The sequence below is a fragment of the Ursus arctos genome, unplaced genomic scaffold (assembly GCF_023065955.2).
Source record: "Ursus arctos isolate Adak ecotype North America unplaced genomic scaffold, UrsArc2.0 scaffold_15, whole genome shotgun sequence".
Lineage (NCBI taxonomy): Eukaryota > Metazoa > Chordata > Mammalia > Carnivora > Ursidae > Ursus > Ursus arctos.
In genome coordinates, this window is record NW_026622819.1 from 56863540 (window position 1) to 56883691 (window position 20152).

Sequence of the window (20152 nt, forward strand, 5' to 3'; positions counted from 1 at the left end):
CCCTGCTGTGTTCCCTCTCTCGCTGGCTGTCTCTCTGTCACATAAATAAATAAAATCTTTAAAAAAAAAAATAAATAAATAAAGATTCAAAGCAGTTCCAATAAAATTCCCAGCAAGCTTTTGGGGTTTGTTTGTTTTTGCTGGAATATGACAAGTTAATTCTAAAGTTGATTCTAAAATTACGTGGAAATGCTGGGGTGCCTGGGTGGTTCAGTATGTTGAGCATCTGCCTTCAGCTCAGGTCATGATCTCAGGGTCTTGGGATTGAGCTCCGCATCACATTGGGCTCCCTGCTCAGCGGGGAGTCTGCTTCTCCCTCTCCCTCTCTTTCAGTGCTCTCTCTCTCTCCTCTCTCAAATAAATAAAATCTTTAATTAAAAAAAAATTTACATGGAAATGCAAAAGGCCAAGAATATCCAAGGAAATCTTAAAGAACAAGTGGAGGACTTACACTAACAGATATGGAGATCTGTTACAAGATGATAATTAATTTAGTGTGATGTAAATGCAAACGTAGAAAACAGATCAAAGAAAGAGAATAGAGAATCCACAAACAGAACCAAACACATTTGCTCACCTGATTTGTGACAAAAAAAAAAAAAATGACACTACAGATGCAGTGTGGAAAAGATAGTCTTTTTGAAGAATAATCCTGGGTCAATTTGTAAAATGTATGAAGAAAAAATAAATCTTGATCCCCATCTCCACCTAACAGAAATAACAATTTTTTTAAATCTTTATAAATACATTTTTCTGTTTCCAGATAGGATATTAAAATTTACATGTTATTTTTAAGACAATAATATACAGCTAATTAAAATAAAATCTACAAGAAGTTTATGAGATACAAGATACAGATGAGAAAACCTGAAATGTTTTTAACTTACTTTGACCTATTAGGAACATCGGGACTTGTGAAATCGATACTAGCCTTGTGTATCAATTACTTTTTTCTATAAGTACTTGTTGATGCTTCCAGAGATCATATTGTGCCATTGTGTTTAAGAATGCAGATGTAAATGTTGAGGCAAGGTAATTTTTCTTTAGAGCCCAACTTTAACTCCAGAAATTTTTACCCCACATCTCATGTGCTTTTTCAATAATGGTATTTCTAATGAGCCTTGAGAGATCTTATTTGGAAAAAGAGGGCAAAGAAAAGTCAAAAAAATTATGAGAGAAGCACAGGCAAAGAATAATTCAAAACAGAAGAAGAACGGTGAAATTTAAAACCTAAAAATTGATTTCTCCTAAATGAAGGGATGGCTCTTTGAAACAATGTTTTTCCTATCCTGTTACAATGAGTTTCTTTAACCCTGACTAATCTGTTATTTACATTTCCTCTAGATTCTAGTTGTGAAAACCTCTCTTTTTTTAGAAAGAAGGAAAGGAAGAAAAGGGAGGGAGGGAGGGAGGGAGGGAGGAAGGAAGGAAGGAAGGAAGGAAGGAAGGAAGGAAGGAAGGAAGGAAGGAAGGAAGGAGGAGAGAGAGCAAGAGAGAAAGCAAGCAAGCACACTTCATTTTGGAGTTGTGCCTTAGAAGTAAAGAGGGCACCTGGGTGTCTCAGTCGGTTAAGTGTCTGCCTTCTGCTCAGATCATGATCCCACATTCTCCTTCTGCACCTCCCCCTGCTCATGCGCTCATGCTCTCTCTCACACGTGCTCTCTTGCTCTCTCTCTCTCTCTCAAATAAAATAAAATCTTAAAAAAAAAAAAAAAAGTAAAGAGAAGATAATTGGCTTGAGCCGTTTTTACTGTGCAAGCTGTCCACAAAGTTGGGAAACATAGTTTAAACTCCTGTTTAAACTATATATTACTTACATTTTCAAATAATAATGTTCAAAAAGTTTCAAATGAAATACTCTAAATTTAAAGCAATAGGTTTAATTGCTAATCTGGAAAAAAATATAATTACAGGGTAAGTCATATTTATTGGACATTTTTTAAGATTAACAGTGGAACCCTTTGTCTTAAATTTAGAGGTCCTTCACCTAAAAAGGTATCAGGATGATGGAAAAAAAATAAATTGAGCATATTATTTGACAAAGTAACAAATAACTCTAAAAATAGATTTATTTCATGTTTCTTGACTTTGTGGACATAGTTTTCAACACTCAGTACTTTTCTATTTCTCTTAACTAGTGGCATGTAAAATGACTTAAGATTGCATTGGTGTATATTTGGTATCTCTTATTTGATGGTTTTCCTTGTCGTTTATCTTGCTGAATTACTATAAAAGGAGAATATCAACCATGGCAGTTGCAAAAATTACTAAGTCCAGTTTCATTGTGTAGCTTTGGTAGTTTTTCCTGGAAAAGCAGTGTCTGTTGCTTTAGCCCCCTCATCAATTCTGTGACCCACGTACTACACTGTAATACAATATTTCCTACTTAAATTAGATATGGTAGATTTCGTTCTCTCTAACTGAACTCCTTTTAAAACAAAACCCCTTTATGTCAATTGGATTCAAGTCATAACTTCTTAGGAACAAGAACAAGAATAATTCTCATGGTGTACTTCAATTACTTAAATTTTTGTGGTGTTATGTAAAACATCTGAGGGCTTACAATGTATTGGCACTTGGGTTAAGATATATGATCATGAACTATTTCTGTTCTAGAGTACCTTCCACATCAACAATTCTACTCCAGTGGGAACTGCAAGCCCTGGCTCTACCAATTTTCTACTGTCCATCATGGAAGTCTTCAATTTTTCCCTTAACTAACTTACATTCTATTATTCATAATTAATCCTTCCCTTGATCTCTCCTCCTCTGAATTCCTCTGGACAGACCCCTAAACCTCAGTTAAACCCAACTCAGTAAAACTGAGTTAGCTCTTCCCTTACTCCAGTGCTTCTCTGCTCTGACTGCACATAAGAATCTTTGAAAGTCTATTGGACTCCCATCCCAGGCCAGTTTAATCAGAATCTGGGGGAAAGAGGAGGACCTGAGACATAGTAAATTTTAAAAGCTCTCCAGGTGATTCTTACAGCACCCAGAGTAGAGAATCACAAGCTTAATTTATATCTGTGCCCAAATAGCTAAATGTGGCAGAAGAAATGCAGTTATCTTGACTCTGTCACTTTAATCTTATGACCAGTGAGCACTCATATACCAGTTCTGCAAGATAACTTTCACTTCTCTTTCTCTACCTTCTTTCCTTCCTTAATCTCAGCTGATGACCTTCATATTTTGCTGGGAAAATAGCAGGTAACGTTTGTCCATGTTTATGTGATAAATACTAATGCTCTACATGCTCTCAAGTATGAACTCATTTAGTCCCCTCACCTTTCTGAAGTTGATGCTGCAAAATATCTCCATTTTAAAGATGAGGGAACTGAGGAACAAAGTAACACAGCTCGTACTGGAAGGAGTTTTCCTTTGAACCTAGTTAGGCTGGCTCTAGAATTCAGCTCTCACCCACCTCTCATCATATGCTGAAACAAATGCTTCTCAGAAAAGAATAACCTTTGTTTCCTTCTATCACCTTCACTTATCAGTCTACATCTGCACCATGTCTTCTGCTGTCCTCCTTTTTATTTTTTTTAATTTAAATTCAATTAGCTAACATAGAGTACATCATTAGTTTCAAATGCAGTGTTCAAGAATCCATCAGTTACTCTGAGTAAACACCCAGTGCTCATCTCATCACGTGCCCTCCTTAGTGCCCATCACTCAATTACCCCATCCTCCCACCCAACTCCTCTCCAGCAGCCCTCAGTTTGTTTCCTATAGTTAAGAGTCTCTCATGGTTTTTCTCCCTCTCTGATGACTTCCCAATTTTCCCTCCCTTACCCTATGATCTTCTGCACTGTTTCTTACATTCCACATATGAGTGAAACCATGATAATTGTCCTTCTCTGACTGACTTACTTTGCTCAGCATAATGTCCTCCAGTTCCATCCACCTCAATGTTGATGGTCGGTATTCATCCTTTATATATATTACCACATCTTCTTTATCTATTCATCTGATGATAGACACCTTGACTCTTTCCACAGTTTTGCTATTGTGGACATTGCTGCTATAAACATTGGGGTGCAGGTGTCCCTTTGGATACTACATTTGTACCTTTGGGTAAATAGTAGCACAATTGCTGGGTTGTAGGGTAGCTCTATTTTTAACTTCTTGAGGACCCTCCATACTCTTTTCTAGAGTGGCTGTACCAGCTTGCATTCTCACCAACAATGTACCTTTCTCCACATCCTCGCCAACATTTGCTATTTCCTGTCTTGTTAATTTTAGCCATTCTAACTGGTATAAGGTGGCATCTCATTTTGGTTTTGATTTGTATTTCCCTATGCCAAGTGATGTGGAGCATTTTTTCATGTGTCTGTTGGCCATTTGTATGTCTTCTTTGGAGAAATATCTGTTCATGTCTTCTCATTTCTTGAATAGAAAAATAATTTTTTTAAAATTCTTCTTTAATTTCCTGGTTGACCCATTCCTTCTTTCAGTAGGATGCTCTTTAACGTCCAGGTGTTTGAGTTCCTTCCAACTTTCCTCTTGTGATTGAGTTCAAGTTTCAACATGTTGTGGCCTGAAAATAGGCAGGAATAATCCCAATCTTTTGGTGCTGTTTGAAACCTGATTTGTGACCCAGTATGTGATCTATTCTGGAGAATGTTTCATGTGCACCCGAGAAGAACATGTATTCTGTTGCTTTGGGATGGAATGCTCTGTGTATATCTGTGAAGTCCATCTGGTCCAGTGTGTCATTCAAAGCCCTTGTTTCTTTATTGACCTGCTTTGATGAGCTCTCCTTTGCTGTGGGTGGGATGTTGAAGATCCGTACTATTATTGTATTATTATCAATGTGTTTCCTTAATTTTGCTACTAATTGGTGTATATAATTGGCTGCTCCCAAATTAGAAGCATAAATATTTATAATTGTTAGATCTACTTGTTGGGTAGACCCTTTAAGTATGATATAGTGTCTCTCTTCATCCCTTACTACAGTCTTTGGTTTAAAATCTAATTTGTCTGATATGAGGATTGTTATCCCAGTTTTCTTTTGATATCCACTAGCATAATAAATGGTTCTTCATCCCCTCACTTTCAATCTGGGGGTGTCCTCTTAGGTCTAAAAGGAGTCTCTTGTAGACAGCATATAGATGGGTCTTGCTTTTTTATCCAGTCTGATACCCTGTGTCTTTTGATTGGTGCATTTAGCCCTTTTACATTCAGAGTAACTATTGAAAGATAAGTGCCATTGATTGTATTACCTGTAAAGTCCCTGTTTCTATAGATTATCTCTGGTTCTTTCTGGTCTATGTTACTTGTGGGCCATCTCTTTGCTTACAGGATCCCCTTTAATATTTCTAACACAGCTAGTTTAGTGATCACAAATTCTTTTATTTTCTTTTTGTCCTGGACGCTCTTTATCTCTCCTTCTGTTCTGAATGGCAGCCTTGCTGGATAAAGTATTCTTGGCTCTATGTATTTCTCATTTAGTATCCTGAATATATCATGCCAGTCCTTTCTGGCCTGCCAGGTTTCTGTGGCTAGGTCTGCTGCCAGTCTAATGTTCCTACCCTTGTAAGTTAAGAACCTCTTGTCTCGAGCTTCTTTCAGGATTTTCTCTTTATCTCTGAAATTTGCAAGCTTCATTTTTATATGTCAGGGTGTTGATCTAATTTTATTGATTTTGATGGGGGTTCTCTCTACCTCTTGGACTTGAATGCCTGTTTCCTTCCCCAGATTAGGGAAGTTCTCAGCTATGATTTGTTCAAATATACCTTCTGTCCCCCTATCTCTTTCTTCTTCTGGGACCCCAATAATTCTAATATTGTTTTTGCATTATGATATTGCTGATTTCTCGAAGCCTCCCCTCATGGTTCATTAGTTGTTTTTCTTTCTTTTCCTCAGCTTCCTTCCTTTCCATCATCTTGTCTTCTCTGTCACTGACTCTTTTGCCTCATTTACCCTAGCTGTTAGAGCATCTATTTTAGACTGCATCACAGTTAAAGCATTTTTAATTTTGGCCTGATTAGATTTTATTTCTGCACTAAGAGATTCTCTAGTGTCTTTTATCCTTTTTACAAGCCCAGCTAGTAACTTTATAATTGTTATCCTGAGTTCCAGCTCTGACATTTTACTCCTATCCATATCAGTTAAATCTGTGGCAGAGAGTGTTACCTCTGGTTCTTTCTTTTGTTATAAATTCCTGCTTCTAGTCATTTTGCCCAGAGAATAATGATGAATGAGAGAATGAAATAAAAAATATCAATCACGACCCAAACGAAATACTCATTAGACAAATTCAAAGAGGTCAGAAACCAAAATAAAATAAAATAAAATAAAATAAAATAAAATAAAATAAAATAAAGAAAATGGGGCGGGGGGGGGAGACAATATAATCTCCCAGGTGAGAGATTGGTCTGCTTGTTAGAGGACACTAAATCCCAAAATTGTAAAGAAAGCAAAATTTATATATACACAAAAATAAAATTGAATACTGTGAAAGGAAGCCATAAATGAAGAATATGTCTATAAAATGTAAATTTAAAAATGGAAGTTAAAAAAATACTTAAAAACAAAGAGTTGATAAAATTAGAAACTAGTTGAAAAGGAAAAAAAGAAGAGGAAAATTTTAAGCTGAAAGGTAAAAGAATCATGAGAAAAAAACCTCAAATTCTGTATACTATTTTCTTCTCGTGCTGGAGTTTGTAGTTCTGTGTGATGTGTAAACTTGGGATTTGCCTGCTGTTCCAGCTGGTCTTCTGGGGGAGGGACCAGCTGCACTGATTCTCAGGTGTCTTTGCCCGGGCAGAGTTGCACCATGCCTTGCCAGGGGGCTGGGCTTAGTGTAAGCTGCTTCTGGTTGCTCTATGTGGCTTTTGTTCCCTGAAGGCTTTCCGTGGGGCTTCAGAGGATGAAAATAAAAATGGCCATGCCCTGATCTCCAGCCCCAGAGCTGAAAGATCGTGGCCCCCTCTCTTCAGTAAACTCTCAGAGAAAAGCAGTTTTCATTTTTGCATGTGCCAAACTCTGTGGACTCCTGCAGTGCATGCCCGTGATAATCCTCCCAGGGGAAGGTGGAGGGTCACCATGTTTCTGCCCTTTTCAGGGCCCCTGCTGGAGTGGTCACTGGTGGCAGGAAGGTTCAGCTGAGGTTCAGGGTTTATGGCAAACCAAGCTGAGAGCCCCCTCACATAGCCAGTTTCCCTGCTCCAATGTTTGGCAATTCTGCTAGCTCAGGCCCCCTCAGTCTTTCTGTGACCCCTAAGACCACAGTCCCACCTAGGATTTTGCCCTGCTTTGCCACCTGAACACCTTTCAAGCAGGGATGTTTCTCACTGGAGCAGACTTCTCAAAGTTCTGATTTTGCACTCCTATCACTTCCCTATAGCTGGTTTAAGGAGGCTCCCTTCCCCCACCATTTATCTTCCAATATATTCCCTCAGATTCACTTCTCTGTCCCTACTACCTTGCAAAAAGTGGTCACTTTTCTATTTGTAGAATTCCAGCAATTATTTCCCTACATCTCAGGTTGAATTCATAGGTGTTCATAATGATTTGATAGTTATCTAGCTAAATTCAAGGGACCAAATGAAATGAAGTTCTCTACTCTTCTACCATCTTGGCTTTGCCTGCCTTCCTTTTAGAATGGGTGACTTTGGGTACCTTGCATCCTATCCCATATACTCAGGGATTTGTCATCTGTAATGATTCCCTCTTCCTTAAGCATGTTCCCTTTTCCCCTTCATCCCTGGATCATTCCCATCAGGCTACAAGTATGCTCCAATATCTCTTCTTGCATCAATTCAGGTCTTCCAAGAAGCAGATTCCAAGACAGAATTAGATGCACAAAAAAATGTATTGGGATATTTCACTCACACACAGGTGAGAGAAAATGGGAAGAAGATTGGGAGAATCATCAGATTGTGATGCAGATTTGAGCTCTGAAGGAGAGGGAAAGAAGGAAGGAAGGAGGGAAGAGACAGATGAAGGTCTAAGGTTGCATTGTAATTCCAAGAAAGTTTTGGCAATGCCAAAAATGAGTCCTCAGGCCAAAGTTGCTGGTCAGAGAAGTTCTATGTTATGCAGGAACATGCCTACCCTGGTCTTCCTGCCGCCCCTAGTCACTGGCTGTGAGCAGACCATGGGATATATAATCTTATTATGAGTGAAGAAAGAATTTCAGAATATAGCACCTGGGACCATAGGCAATTATGTTCTTCACTGGAGGAGATTTGAAAGACATGTATCCATTGTCACCACATCTCTCTTAACTTCTTGATTCTATGGTATTCTCCAGCTGCCACCCCATTTTTCTGGCTCTCATTTCTAATAAAACTCTTTAAAAGAGTTTATAGGGGCGCCTGAAGGCTCAGTCCGTTAAGCATCCATCTCTTGATTTTAGCTCAGGTAATGATCTCAGGGCTGTGAGACCGAGCCCCACATTGGGCTCTGTGCTTAGCACAGAGTCTGCTTGAAATTCTCTCCCACTCCCTCTGCCTTTCCCACAGCACCTCTCCCCACTCATGCATGCACTCTCTCTCTCTCTCTAAATAAACTCTTTAAAAAAAAAATTGCTTATATTCACTGCTTCTATCCTCTTATCTTATATTCTCTCCTTGACTAACTCCAACCAGAGTTTGTCTTTCCTCTCCACTGTTTCAATGACTGTTTTCTTATTCTCACACAGTAATAGACCATTTAGTTGAACATATGGGCACACATAATAAAGGCTATATTTTCCAAACTTCCTTGAGTTAGGTATGGCCATAAGACCAAGTCCTGGGCAAAGGAATATGAGCAGAAGTGATGAGTGCTACTTCTCAGCCATGCCCTCCTCTTCTTCACCATCTCTCTTCCTGTTGGCTGGAATGGGAATGTAGTGGTGAAACATCTTGGATCCTGCATTTAGTGTTTGTAAACCTGAAGGATTGTGGAACAGCAAAAAAGAAGGAGCCTGTCCCCCTGATGATTTCATAGAGCTGTAATGCCAACCAGGATTTTATGTGAAAAAGAAATAGGCTTTTATCTTGTTTAAGCCAATTTTGTTTTGGGTCTCTAACTTCAGCTTTCTATTTTATCTATGTATCCATCCACTTCATAGGCAAGTTCTGCTGATAGCATCTCTGAAATATATCTTGAGTTTGACTGTTTTGTTGTATCACTTTGGTCCAATCTACCATCATTATCCCCTGAATGCTTAAACAGCCTCACACTCATCTTGTTGCTTCTATTCTTGACCTATAGAAGTTGTTGTTTGTTTTTGTTTTTTTTTCCAATGAAAATAATAATAATAAAAAAAAAATGTTACATCACCTCCTAGTTAAAATCCTCCAGTGACATTTGGCAATGCTTGGGCTTGTGTTGGTGATTTTGGGTTGGGTAGTGTTTAAGGAAGGAATATTAATTCTATTATTAGATATATTAATAAATCTCATCTAGAAGGATGGAACATTAGAATAAACCTAAAGCTGAAATTGGTTAAAAGAAGAAAGCATCAGTCACTCATATTAGCTGTGTTAGGGAGATGTTCGGTCATTTTGTGGTTTATACAGTATTCATATTTTTTCTGTGTTTAGTCATGATTACAGAGTAGTATCATTTTTGTTTTCATCCATCATGGCCATAGATTGTCTGATGTTAATATTCTGAGAAATTGCTCATCTTCAGTGGGGAGAACAGCATAGTCTATCTGTGATTGCCAGGCCAACTCCTGACTATGTGGGGCTGCTTATTTCTTTCTCACTTTCAGTGTACTTAGAATAAACTTCAAACTTTTTACCATGGCTTTCAAGGTCCTCCATAATCTGGTTCCTACCTAATTTTCAAACTCATCTCCTACCACACAGTCACTACAGTCCCATAACTCTGGCCCTTTTTAGATTTTTTGACTGCTCCAAGCTTGTTTCCCTTTAGGACTTTTATGTTTGTGGTTACTTCTCCCTGGAACACTCTCTTCCCAGGTGTCACTCCTTAAATATTACTTCCTCAGGAAGCTCTTCCCTGACTTTCTCCTTTTCAAGCCCACAAGACATTCTTTGTATCCTTTCTGTATTTTATTTTTGTTATTAAACCTTATGGTGTATTTGCTGATTTTCTGCCTTCCCTGCTAGGCTACAAGATCTCTAAGAGCAGGAATTATGTCTTTGTTGTTCACCAAGGTGTACCCTCAGTGCCTGTCATAGCACTTCTCACATGATGGGCTCTCAATAGATGCTTGTGGAGTAAAGGAGCTCTCAGCCTGTAGGGATGAGTGGAAGGCAAATAGGTCAACAATTACAACATGGTATACAGATATACATTGGACTTCTTAAGGAAGAATCACACCCAAATTGTTGGAGGCTTATTGCCAGAACACAAAAGTTTATGAGGAATCTCTTTTCTCCTACTAAAGAATATCCTTAATCTGATCTCGAGTTCTCCAAGATTGAGGCTGTTTAGGAGATACTCTTGGCTCTAGCAATATTTGCTTTCCTTAAGAACATCTACCATTTATACTTCTGAAATGAAAGAACCTGACTGGAATGGTTTCCTATCACCTGATGGAAAGCTTCTCTCATTTTCTACACATACCAGGGTCACAACTCAAATGTTCATAGGATTAGGCAGGCACCTTAAGTGAGTGAAGTAAACTGGGTTATGACAGTGTAAGAAATCTTTTGATGTAGACCTACATCTAGGACTGTTCTTCACATCTATAAATATATACTCCTTCTCCCATGTTTCCTGAAACTTATATCCTCTCAGTCTCTCTTGTTTTCCCACCTCTCATGGAATAGGAGTTCAAATAGTTTATCGTTTTTGTCTTTACCTTAAGAAAACCAATAGTGTAAACCTAATGAAAAGTGGCAATTGAGACTTGACCTCAGTACTGAGTGGGGAAAACGGAGTGCTGGGAACCGTGGGGAATGAGAGTGTGTATTCTGGGGCTGAAGAAGGGCAGCTGACATTACTCTGGCTGATTTCTGTCTTATTGAAGTGAAGACCCAAGTTGCTAGATTTTCATATTTATTTTGAGAAAAACTAGAAATCTAGAAGTTTAGGTGAAATCCCTTGATTGTTAGTTCTTGCATATATTTAAATTAAACACTGTAAGAATCAGATGAGCTTGTTGAACAAATAGGTTATCCTCCAGATTTGGCCTTTGGATGGCTGGTGCTGGAACTCAGGTTGGAAGTAGTTGTCTCTAGATAAGGACTCAGTCAGTGCCAATCAGACATGAACAAGGGACAAGACTGATGTCACCGTAGAACAATATGAGCCTTGGCAGCTTTGCCCAGAGCTTCTGGACCGAATAAGCAGTTAAAGAGTAGGGATAGCGGTTTGTGGGCATGGGCTGCTGTAGGTGCCAAGGAGGGTTGTCTGGCTGTGGCTGGAGGAGGAGCTAGGAGGTAGGGAGGGGGTTACTGAGGAAGTCTTCTTAGAGCAGGTTAACCTAGAGATGAAAAGGTGTTCTTGTTGGGGGAAAGATGAGAGTACACAGAGATGTGAGAACTTGTGGGACTTTGGGGAGACTTCAAACACTACATGTGATAAGACATCACCCATTATATGGTGTTGTGTGGTGGAGAGTGACTGTGTGTGTGAGTTGTGGGGAAGGAGAGGTGGAAGAAAGGGCAGTGCAGCGGAGGCAGGAAATGAATCTGTAGGGGAGAGCTAGAATCTGGTTGTGAAGGGCCTGTATGATGTTCTACTTCGTTTAACTAGTATCCTAAACGGTATGGAGGATGCACTGAGGGTCAGTTAACTAAGGCCTTGACATCTTAGCCTTGCAAATTAGACAGATCCCCCTGGCAGCCTGTGGAGTGTTAATTAGCAGTAAGGTTTTAGGCTATTGACATTTAATGGAATAAAGTAAACCCTATTAAGCAGTAAAACTTCTCATCCTCCCTCATCTCTAATCCTCACTCCCACATTCACTTCTGGAGATTTGTCTGTTACCTTAAGGCAGAATTATTTGAGTGCCTCCTTATTTACATAAAGTCTTTGTGGTTTCTCTTGCTGCTTCCTTTAGTGTAGCTAGTTACTTTTGAGTATGTATATCCTTCTTACCTAGAGTCTTTCTGGTCCTGATAGGGACCTAGAGTTTACTCTGGTAAATAAAAGCTGGGTAGTAGAAGTTTTAGCTCCAGACTATTTGAACTGATTGGAACATACTCACAGAAGCTATTTGCCATGACTCTTAAGAGTAACACAAGGAGAGATGATGGTAAAAATATTGAATAATACTATGGAGGCCAAAGTGCCCAGAGGCAGCCACATGAAAGACACCAACGGATGAGCCAGAAGACCCTCAGCATTTACCAACTGACATGCTTGTGCTACCTCCAGGCAGACATCTCCCTACCCTGGGTCCAGGAGCACTCTAACTGGGAACTGTGAAGACACACAGGGAAGAGCCCCCCCCCCCCATTATAGGGGACAAGCTGACAGGCAACATAGTGACCCTAGTGGTGCCTATTGAGTACTTCCCAAGGCAGGAATAGCCGGAGACCACTTCAGGGGCTTGAGACAGTGGCTTTTTAGCAACTTACATGGGAATATTTCAATACTTAACAGTCGTTAACAGCCATACTAGTAAATTGTAGCAAAATTGCAGACCTGAATCTATGATTCTTAGAAAAGCGGACACTAAAAGCTTCACTTTCTGTGTGCCTTGTGGAAAGAGATTTCTACAATTTACCTAAACATAGTTCCAGATGGATTTCTTTAACCTGCACTTGAGGCTTTGCATGGCCCTTTTCTATGCAGTGTGTTGATTTCACAAAGGTTGTAAAATCTCCCAAGTTACCACAAACCTGCTTTGTTTATCTTTTCTAGCATGTTCCGGGAATTTGAGGAGACCACAATTGCTTGGGCAAAGTGTCCTAGAAGTAACATGATGAAGATATTGGAAGGAGGCAAGACTGGAGGCAGGGAGCTCGAGTCCAAGTTTCAGATGAGGATCTTGACAAGGTAGCAGCATGGAGGAGAGGGGAGATCTAAGAGCTGTTTTTGAGATGATCATAAAAGGGAGATTAAGATGAGTCAAGTTTCTAACCTGAGCAAAGGGGAGAGTGATGATACCACTCATAAGTAGTCAGTGTTTGGTGGCTATAAAAGGGGTCTCACCTCTCTGGCCTCTGTTTACTTATTAGCAAAATGGGATAATAATGGTACCTACTTCATAGGACTACTTTGAGGACTAAAGGGGATAATGAATGTATAATGTTAATTGGAGACTGGCATGCATTAAGTGTTCAGTAAATGTTAGCAATTTTTTTTTCTTCAAGAAACAGGCTTAGAAAATTTAAATAATTTGCTTCAAAGTACACAGTTGGGTAAGTGATGGAGTTGGGATGCTAGCACATCAGTTGGAGCAAGAGTCTGGTCACTTTACCTGTTACATAGGATAGGAAGCATCAAAAGGACAGGTCTGGGATGTGACTATGATGATGAGCTTGGTTTTGGAAATGGAGACATAAATGTGAGTTGGGGAGAGGAGGTCCAGGAAGAAGTTGGACGCATAGATCTTGATCTCAGGAGGGTCTTGGCCAGAGAAGTCCTTGTTCTTCACTCAGAGTGTGTGAAATTATAGTCATGAATAATGCACTACCTAATAGCCAGGTATCTGGCTTTGATAAATAGCCAGATGGTGTTTAATAAAACTGTATGACCAAGACAATTAAAAATTCTTTGAGAGGTTTTAGTAAGATTTTTATATTTGACCATCAGTCTCACTTGCTAAAATTTTTCATGATGCATATAATCAGTAACTATAATTAAAAGCCTATATTTCAGGAATACAAAAACAGGGGCGCCTGGGTAGCACAGCGGTTAAGCGTCTGCCTTCGGCTCAGGGCGTGATCCTGGCGTTATGGGATCGAGCCCCACATCAGGCTCCTCCGCTATGAGCCTGCTTCTTCCTCTCCCACTCCTCCTGCTTGTGTTCCCTCTATTGCTGGCTGTCTCTATCTCTGTCGAATAAATAAAAAAATCTTAAAAAAAAAATACAAAAACAATATGCTAATCAGTATGAAGTTTAAAGATTTCTATATTAAAACCACTCCCTTAGAAGTTTATTAACCTTATTCAAAATAACTTCCTAAACTTCATCTTGCTCAACTACAAGCATTTTTTCGGTTCTTTTAATGCATTGAATAATTTGTTTAATATATGTATAAAAGATGCTTACTTATGTTGTGTCACAAGCTGAATGGGGAAAATATCTTCAGTTCTCCTCAAATCTCAACCTTATTTACCTTCTGACATCAGCACCTACCCTTAGCCCCCCACCAAGTACTTTATAATACTATTGATGTGGATTTGTCTGTGTATATTTAGAAAACTAAGATGAAAAAAATGGGCATCTTTTAGGTCACTTGGCCATGGATTTATGAAGATGATAGAATTGTGTACAGCAAGGGATGACAAACTATGGTTAATTGGCCAAATTTGGCTCACCAGCTGTTTTTATACGGACCATGAACTAAGAACAGTTTTATATTTTTAAGTAGTTGAAAAGAAATAAAAAGAAGAAGGATATTACATAACACGTTATATGAACTGCAAATTTCATCGTCTATAAATGAATAAAGTTTTATTGGAACACAGCCTTACTCATTCATTTACATATCAGCTGCTTTCATGCTGTGATGGCAAAGTTGAGAACTTGCAACAAAGATTTATGGTGGTTTCATTGCTTTGCTGTGCTGTTCAGCAACCTACAAATCTTGAGTATATGGTTATAACTCCACAGTGTTTCAAGTGCCATGAATATTTCTGTACAGCAACATTTTATTTTATTTTAATGACCTGTGAAATAGCCATCATGTCAGAAGAAAAGGAAGAAGGAGAAGAAGGAGTAAAAGAAGAAGGGAAGAGTAGTGGTATCCAAGTGTCACGGTGTTAATGCACAATGGAGTGTGGGTTATTTTGTTATTGAATTAGACAGGAAAGCAGTGTGTTTACTATGCAGTGACGCAACAACTATGCTAAAAGAACGCAGTATAACAGAGGAAGCACTCATCATAATACTCTCAACCACAAGAAAGCAATGGCCAGAAAAATTAGAAAATTTAAAACAGAATTTGTCACCATAGTATAATTTCTTCATGAAGATATGTAAGACTGCAACTGAAGTAAGTATCATTTACTACTCACATGAGGAAAAACATCTATTGATGGTGAGTTCATGTTTGATTGTAGCAGCAGATGAAATGTGTCTGAGAAAATAAAGTAGTTTAAGACCATTAGCCTTTTGATAACAGTGGTTGCCTGAAGAGTTGAAGACATTGGGAGCTACATCAATAATCAATAAAAACAAGGCAAATGATTTCTAGTGGTTTTCCTTGTCTCTTGATAAGTCGACTGAAATCACCAATACAGCACAGTTGTTATTTGATGAGTCAGTGCTGAGTTTGAAGTGAATGAAGAATTAGCTTCTATAAATAGCCCATGTGGAAAAACTATCGGCAAAAATATTTTCAAAGACGGTGAGGAAACATTAAGTCAGTACAACCTGAAGTGGAATCTGCTAAGATGTGTTACAACTCTTGGTGGTAAAATATGTGTGGGACAAATAAAGGCTTTTTGGATCAATTTACAAAGTCTATGCTAATTTATTGCAATAGTCATCAGAAGGTACTTTGTAAAAAGTATTTGAATCTATCATGTGTTATTGAACCGACTGTATCAAAGGTGAATTTCATTAGCTTTTCTGGACTTAACCATTGTCTGTTTTGTGAACTTTTGTCAAAAACAGGAGCTGACTTGCTTTACCACCTTATAGCAGTTCGATGTCTTAACAGTAATAAGTCACCAGTGACTTTGAGTTCAGGGTTGAGACTGAAATTTTTCTTAGTAAGAAGAACAGCCTTCAACCCCAAATATTGACCAGTGGATGACTTTGGAAATTAGCTGTTAGTGTAGATGTCATAATGATTCCTTTTTTTTTTTTTTTTTAAGATTTTATTTATTTATTTGAGAGAGAGACAGAGAGAGTGTGAGCTGGAGTGGGAAGGAGAAACAGAAGGACAGGGAGAGGGACAAACAGACTCCCTGCTGAGCACAGAGCCTAAAGCAGGGCTCGATCCTTGGACCCTGAGATCACGACCTGAGTCGAAGTCAGATGCTTAACTGACTGAACCACCCAGGTGCCTCTGTCATAATGATTGTTAATGGATTCAACCAAAATTCAAAGCAAAACAATGATTATATACAGAGCTCTGTGATGAAGTCATTTTGATGACAATTAATGTTTAAATCACAAGTAATGTCAACCTGCTTTAAAAACTTCCTGTTCTGTCAAAACTTAAAACAAAAAGTGAGATTTCCATTACTACACAAATTTTCAGTGAACATATTTTCCCAACTCAAACTATAGTTCCCTCAATGTTTTTCAGACCTCAATACAAGTAGAAAAGAAAGGTTTAAAATTCAAAATCCATTTAACTGAGCAATTGAGGTGTTTCCATATAACCTTCACCTGGGAGTGATTAATCTGTAATATGACATGCTAAAAGGCAAAAATCAAGATAAGATTTAATAAAATTCTGTAAATGCCTTCCAAGCAATGAAAATGCTTAACAAAATCTTATGCTCATGGATTGATACCAGTATTTGACCATACCTTCCTTTGGGAGTTTTAGCAACTGTGAGACATAACCAACTACAAAGTTTAGAGGACACACACTCCATACAAGACTAACCTGACTTTTGACACCAATTGCAATTTTGGGGTATTCCCCAAACCGTCATCTGTGTCAGTAATTCACTAGAAGGACTCACAGAGCTCACTGAAAGATGTTATGCTCAGTTGCTATTTGTTACTGGGTAAGATACATATTTAATTCAATCTAGGGAAAAAGTACATAGAGCAGAGTCTAGGGAGCTACCAAACCTTTCCGTTGTCCTCTCCACACGGAGCTAGGATTTGTTACTTTCCTGCCATTAATGTGCAATGATATGTGTGGAGTATTGCCAACCAGGAAAACTCACCCAAACCTTAGTGTCCAGAGTTTTTATTAGGGCTTTATCATATAGGCGTGATTGACTGATTGCCCAGATAGTTGATCTCATCCTCCAGGTCACCTGATACCATGTGTCCCATATCACATTGTCTTTCTGGCATAGTCAGGCCCTACCCTAAATCATATTTTTAGACTGCTCAGTAGGACCTACATTTCCTAGGCAAACCATGACATTCCAAGGGCCTAAGACCAATTCCCAGTAGCTGAGGACAAATATCAGACCTCTTATTGGGCAAGATTAATTCTTCACTACATACCACCTGTGGGAAAAGACATTTTCTAAGATGAAAACCGTAAAATTTCATTACAGATCAACATTGACATGAATATTTGCAATCAATTTTGATTAAAGGGAACACTAATTTTTAACTCCACTGAGGTGAAATGTGATCTCCCCCCAAAATGTATTTTCTCATTACTAGACCTAATCACAAATGAATATACTCAATTATCAATATCAGATTTTGAATTTTATCAATAAAAATGTGGAAATTCGTTATCTCTCTTGTTATGTAAGTACCTACATAATATCCTGAATTTGCCTATTGGCCTGCAAAGACCGAAATATTTACTATCTTATCCTTTACAGAAGAAATTCACCAACATCTAATGTATAATCTGATTTGTAATACTGCTGAGATCATTAGTTTTATGAATTAACTTGGTGAGAGGACAGATTTAATTATTCAATCAAGCACCAATGTAGGTGTTGCTGTGGATGCATTTTGTAGGTGTAATTAACATCTACAATCAGTTGACTTTAAGCAAAGGAGACTATCCTCAATAGTCTGAGTAGGTCTGACCCAATCGGTTGAAAGGCCTTAAATGAGCCTTCCTTGAAAAAGAAGAAATTCCAGCTGTGTGGACAGCAGTTTCAGCTCCTGCCTGAAAACGTCTAGCCTGCACTTCCTGATGGCCTGCCCTATGGATTTGGTATGTGCCTAACCAGCCCCACATTCACATAAGCCAGTTCATGGCAATATATTTCTTCATGTTTATATACCTCTCCTACTGGTTCTGTTGCTCTGGGGGAATCTTGACTGATTGAACTGCTCACTACAAAAGGTACTACCTAATTTGTGCTGCTAGAAAACCCAAAGGAAATACCTTTAGATAAAATGAAATTAATATTTTGCCCTACCTGTCCATCAGCTGTGACATTGCCTAATCTATCTTATTGACTCTAGTGTAAGGCATACAGAGATAGTGAGAGTTATGAATAAAGAAAATGTAGGAAGACTTTAATTCATTCTTATCACCGTGGGTCAAAGAGACATTTTTGTTTCCTGATAGCATCTGTTTCCAGAGCAAAAATGAGATTTTTCCAAAAAAATATCTTCATTAGCCTAACTCAAGGACTCTTTTCTTGGGGCCACTGTTGCGGGCTCTCAGAGCACCCTTACCTCCTGGCATTGTTGGTAAATCCTGTGCTTGTGTACTTTCAGAGGAGAGTTTTCTGGGCTTTTATCAGATTTTCAAATGGGTCTGTGGTGCCAATAGGATAAAAACTGCAAATGACATCCTTTGTACCTGTGTATTTAACTCTTACGTGTCACCCACTGTGTCCATGATCTCCTCTAATCCTCACAATAATCATATGAAGTACATACTAGTATCCCATTTCACAGATGAGAAAACCAAATCTTAGGAAAAAATGATAGTTTGTTCTACTGGCATGGCCGATAAACTAATAGAGTGTGGATTTGAATTCACATCAGATACCAAAGCTCATGCTGGAGAGCTGTGGGAGGGAGTTCTGTTCAGTCACTAGGCTGTTATCCGGGAACTTCCTGCAATTGTGGTGGTGGCCTGGGTGGCCCCAAGTACCTGCTTGGCGTCTGCCCACTTTGCTGGGGAGGAGCAAGTTGGAGGTGGCCCCCAAGCTTTACTGAGGGCCTTCTGGCCTTCTAGCTACTAGCTTTCCAATGTGCCCCAGCCCAATGGGCTGGAGGAGGAGGAGCAGGGTGCCCTGGGGAGAGGAGGGCGGGCCCTGAGAGGGAGTTTGAAAAGAGGAAGGAAGTGGGGCCGGCGGAGGGCCTAGCCACCCCCCTGGCTGCTTCCCCACAGGACGACGTGAGGCACCCGCAGCTCCAGTGGCCCAGCCATGGCCCCCTGGCGCAAAACTGACAAGGAGCGACATGGCGTGGGTAGGTGTGGGCATGGGGTCCCCAGCAGGGGGAAAGGCAGGTGGCCTGAGAACCTCGCTGGAAGATTCTGCGGCAGCCGGCAGCCGGCAGCACGGGCACAGGCCGGGAGCACTGACCCAAGGTCCTGGGCTCAGTGACTTCCTCAGCTTGCTTTGGGGCCAGCTGGGTGGGGAAGAGGAGGCAGGGGGAGAGGAAAGTGGGCACCCTGTTCAGTCGGTTTTGCCCAGCTGGTGCCCTCTCCCGCTGGGCACAGACTGCTGTCTCTCCCCAAGCCTTCTTCATCCCCTAGATGGGGTCCAGCCCAGACTGTGTGCCACAGTCCCAGTGTTTCAAAGGGTGGACTCCATTGCCCCATGTAGACAGTTGGCCTCATGGAAGGAACACCTGCCCTCTCCCCTGGCCTGGTTTGGCCCGGCCTGGCCCAGCATGCTTTCCTCCACCCCTGTCCAAAGCGACACCCATCTGCCTGCTTCTCCTGCCTGTTTCTTCTGAGTCAGATGATCCCTGATTTTGTAGATGGTCCAGAGGGCTGTACAGGCTTGGGGTGTGGTGTTGGAAGGCGGAGTCCTTCACTTAGCCCTAGAGAACCTCTGGGGAGAAAGGCTCCTGCCAGGTTAACTGGGGATATCCAAGAAGCCAGCTTCATCAGCTTCAGCCATCTAAGCTCCCAGAAGCCTCTGCCTCAAGCTCAGGGGCGGAAGTGGTGGCTGGGGGAAGGGAGACCTTAGGTACTGGTACTCTTTCTACTAAGTGGCACCCGTGGTGCAGCCTCCGCAGACTCACTGTGGTTTTCAAACATAAGTGTAAATTTGAAAACTGCTGTGTGGTTTCCTACATAGGCAGATACCAGACACCACCCCCAAAGATGAGCACTGAACAGGTCAGAAGTTGGAGGACCCAAGCACCGAGACAGAGAGGGAGAGAGAGAGAGAGAGAGACAGGGAGAGAGGGAGAGAGGGAGATTAGATACAGGGAGTCCCAAGGCCACTGTTGGAGAAACACTGCCCTGGAGAGTTCAACATTTATCTATTCACTTGC

At 40.1% G+C, this 20152-nt stretch overlaps 2 protein-coding genes across 7 annotated transcripts in view; both read left to right on the plus strand.

Moving 5' to 3' along the window:
• SPDL1 (spindle apparatus coiled-coil protein 1) overlaps window positions 1–15525 on the plus strand; it is a 50192-nt gene extending 34667 nt beyond the window's left edge. The window contains exons 12-13 of one of the 2 annotated variants that reach the window (XM_026510943.4): window positions 12778–12912; window positions 14314–15525. In XM_026510943.4, the coding sequence (XP_026366728.1) occupies window positions 12778–12912; window positions 14314–14449 (271 nt within the window). In that variant the 3' untranslated portion in view covers window positions 14450–15525. Of the gene's footprint in view, window positions 1–12777; window positions 13948–14313 lie in introns of those variants that run through there. The other variant, XM_044388570.3, reaches the window with a different exon arrangement.
• A 3468-nt stretch (window positions 15526–18993) lies between these two features.
• The window catches only part of DOCK2 (dedicator of cytokinesis 2), a 406900-nt gene continuing 405741 nt past the window's right edge, over window positions 18994–20152 (plus strand). For 3 of the 5 annotated variants that reach the window (XM_057312309.1, XM_057312311.1, XM_057312312.1), the window contains exon 1: window positions 19026–19114. In XM_057312309.1, coding sequence (XP_057168292.1) covers window positions 19106–19114 — 9 coding nt within the window. In that variant the 5' untranslated portion in view covers window positions 19026–19105. Of the gene's footprint in view, window positions 19115–20152 lie in introns of all 5 variants that reach the window. The other 2 variants (XM_026510947.4, XM_057312310.1) reach the window with 2 other exon arrangements.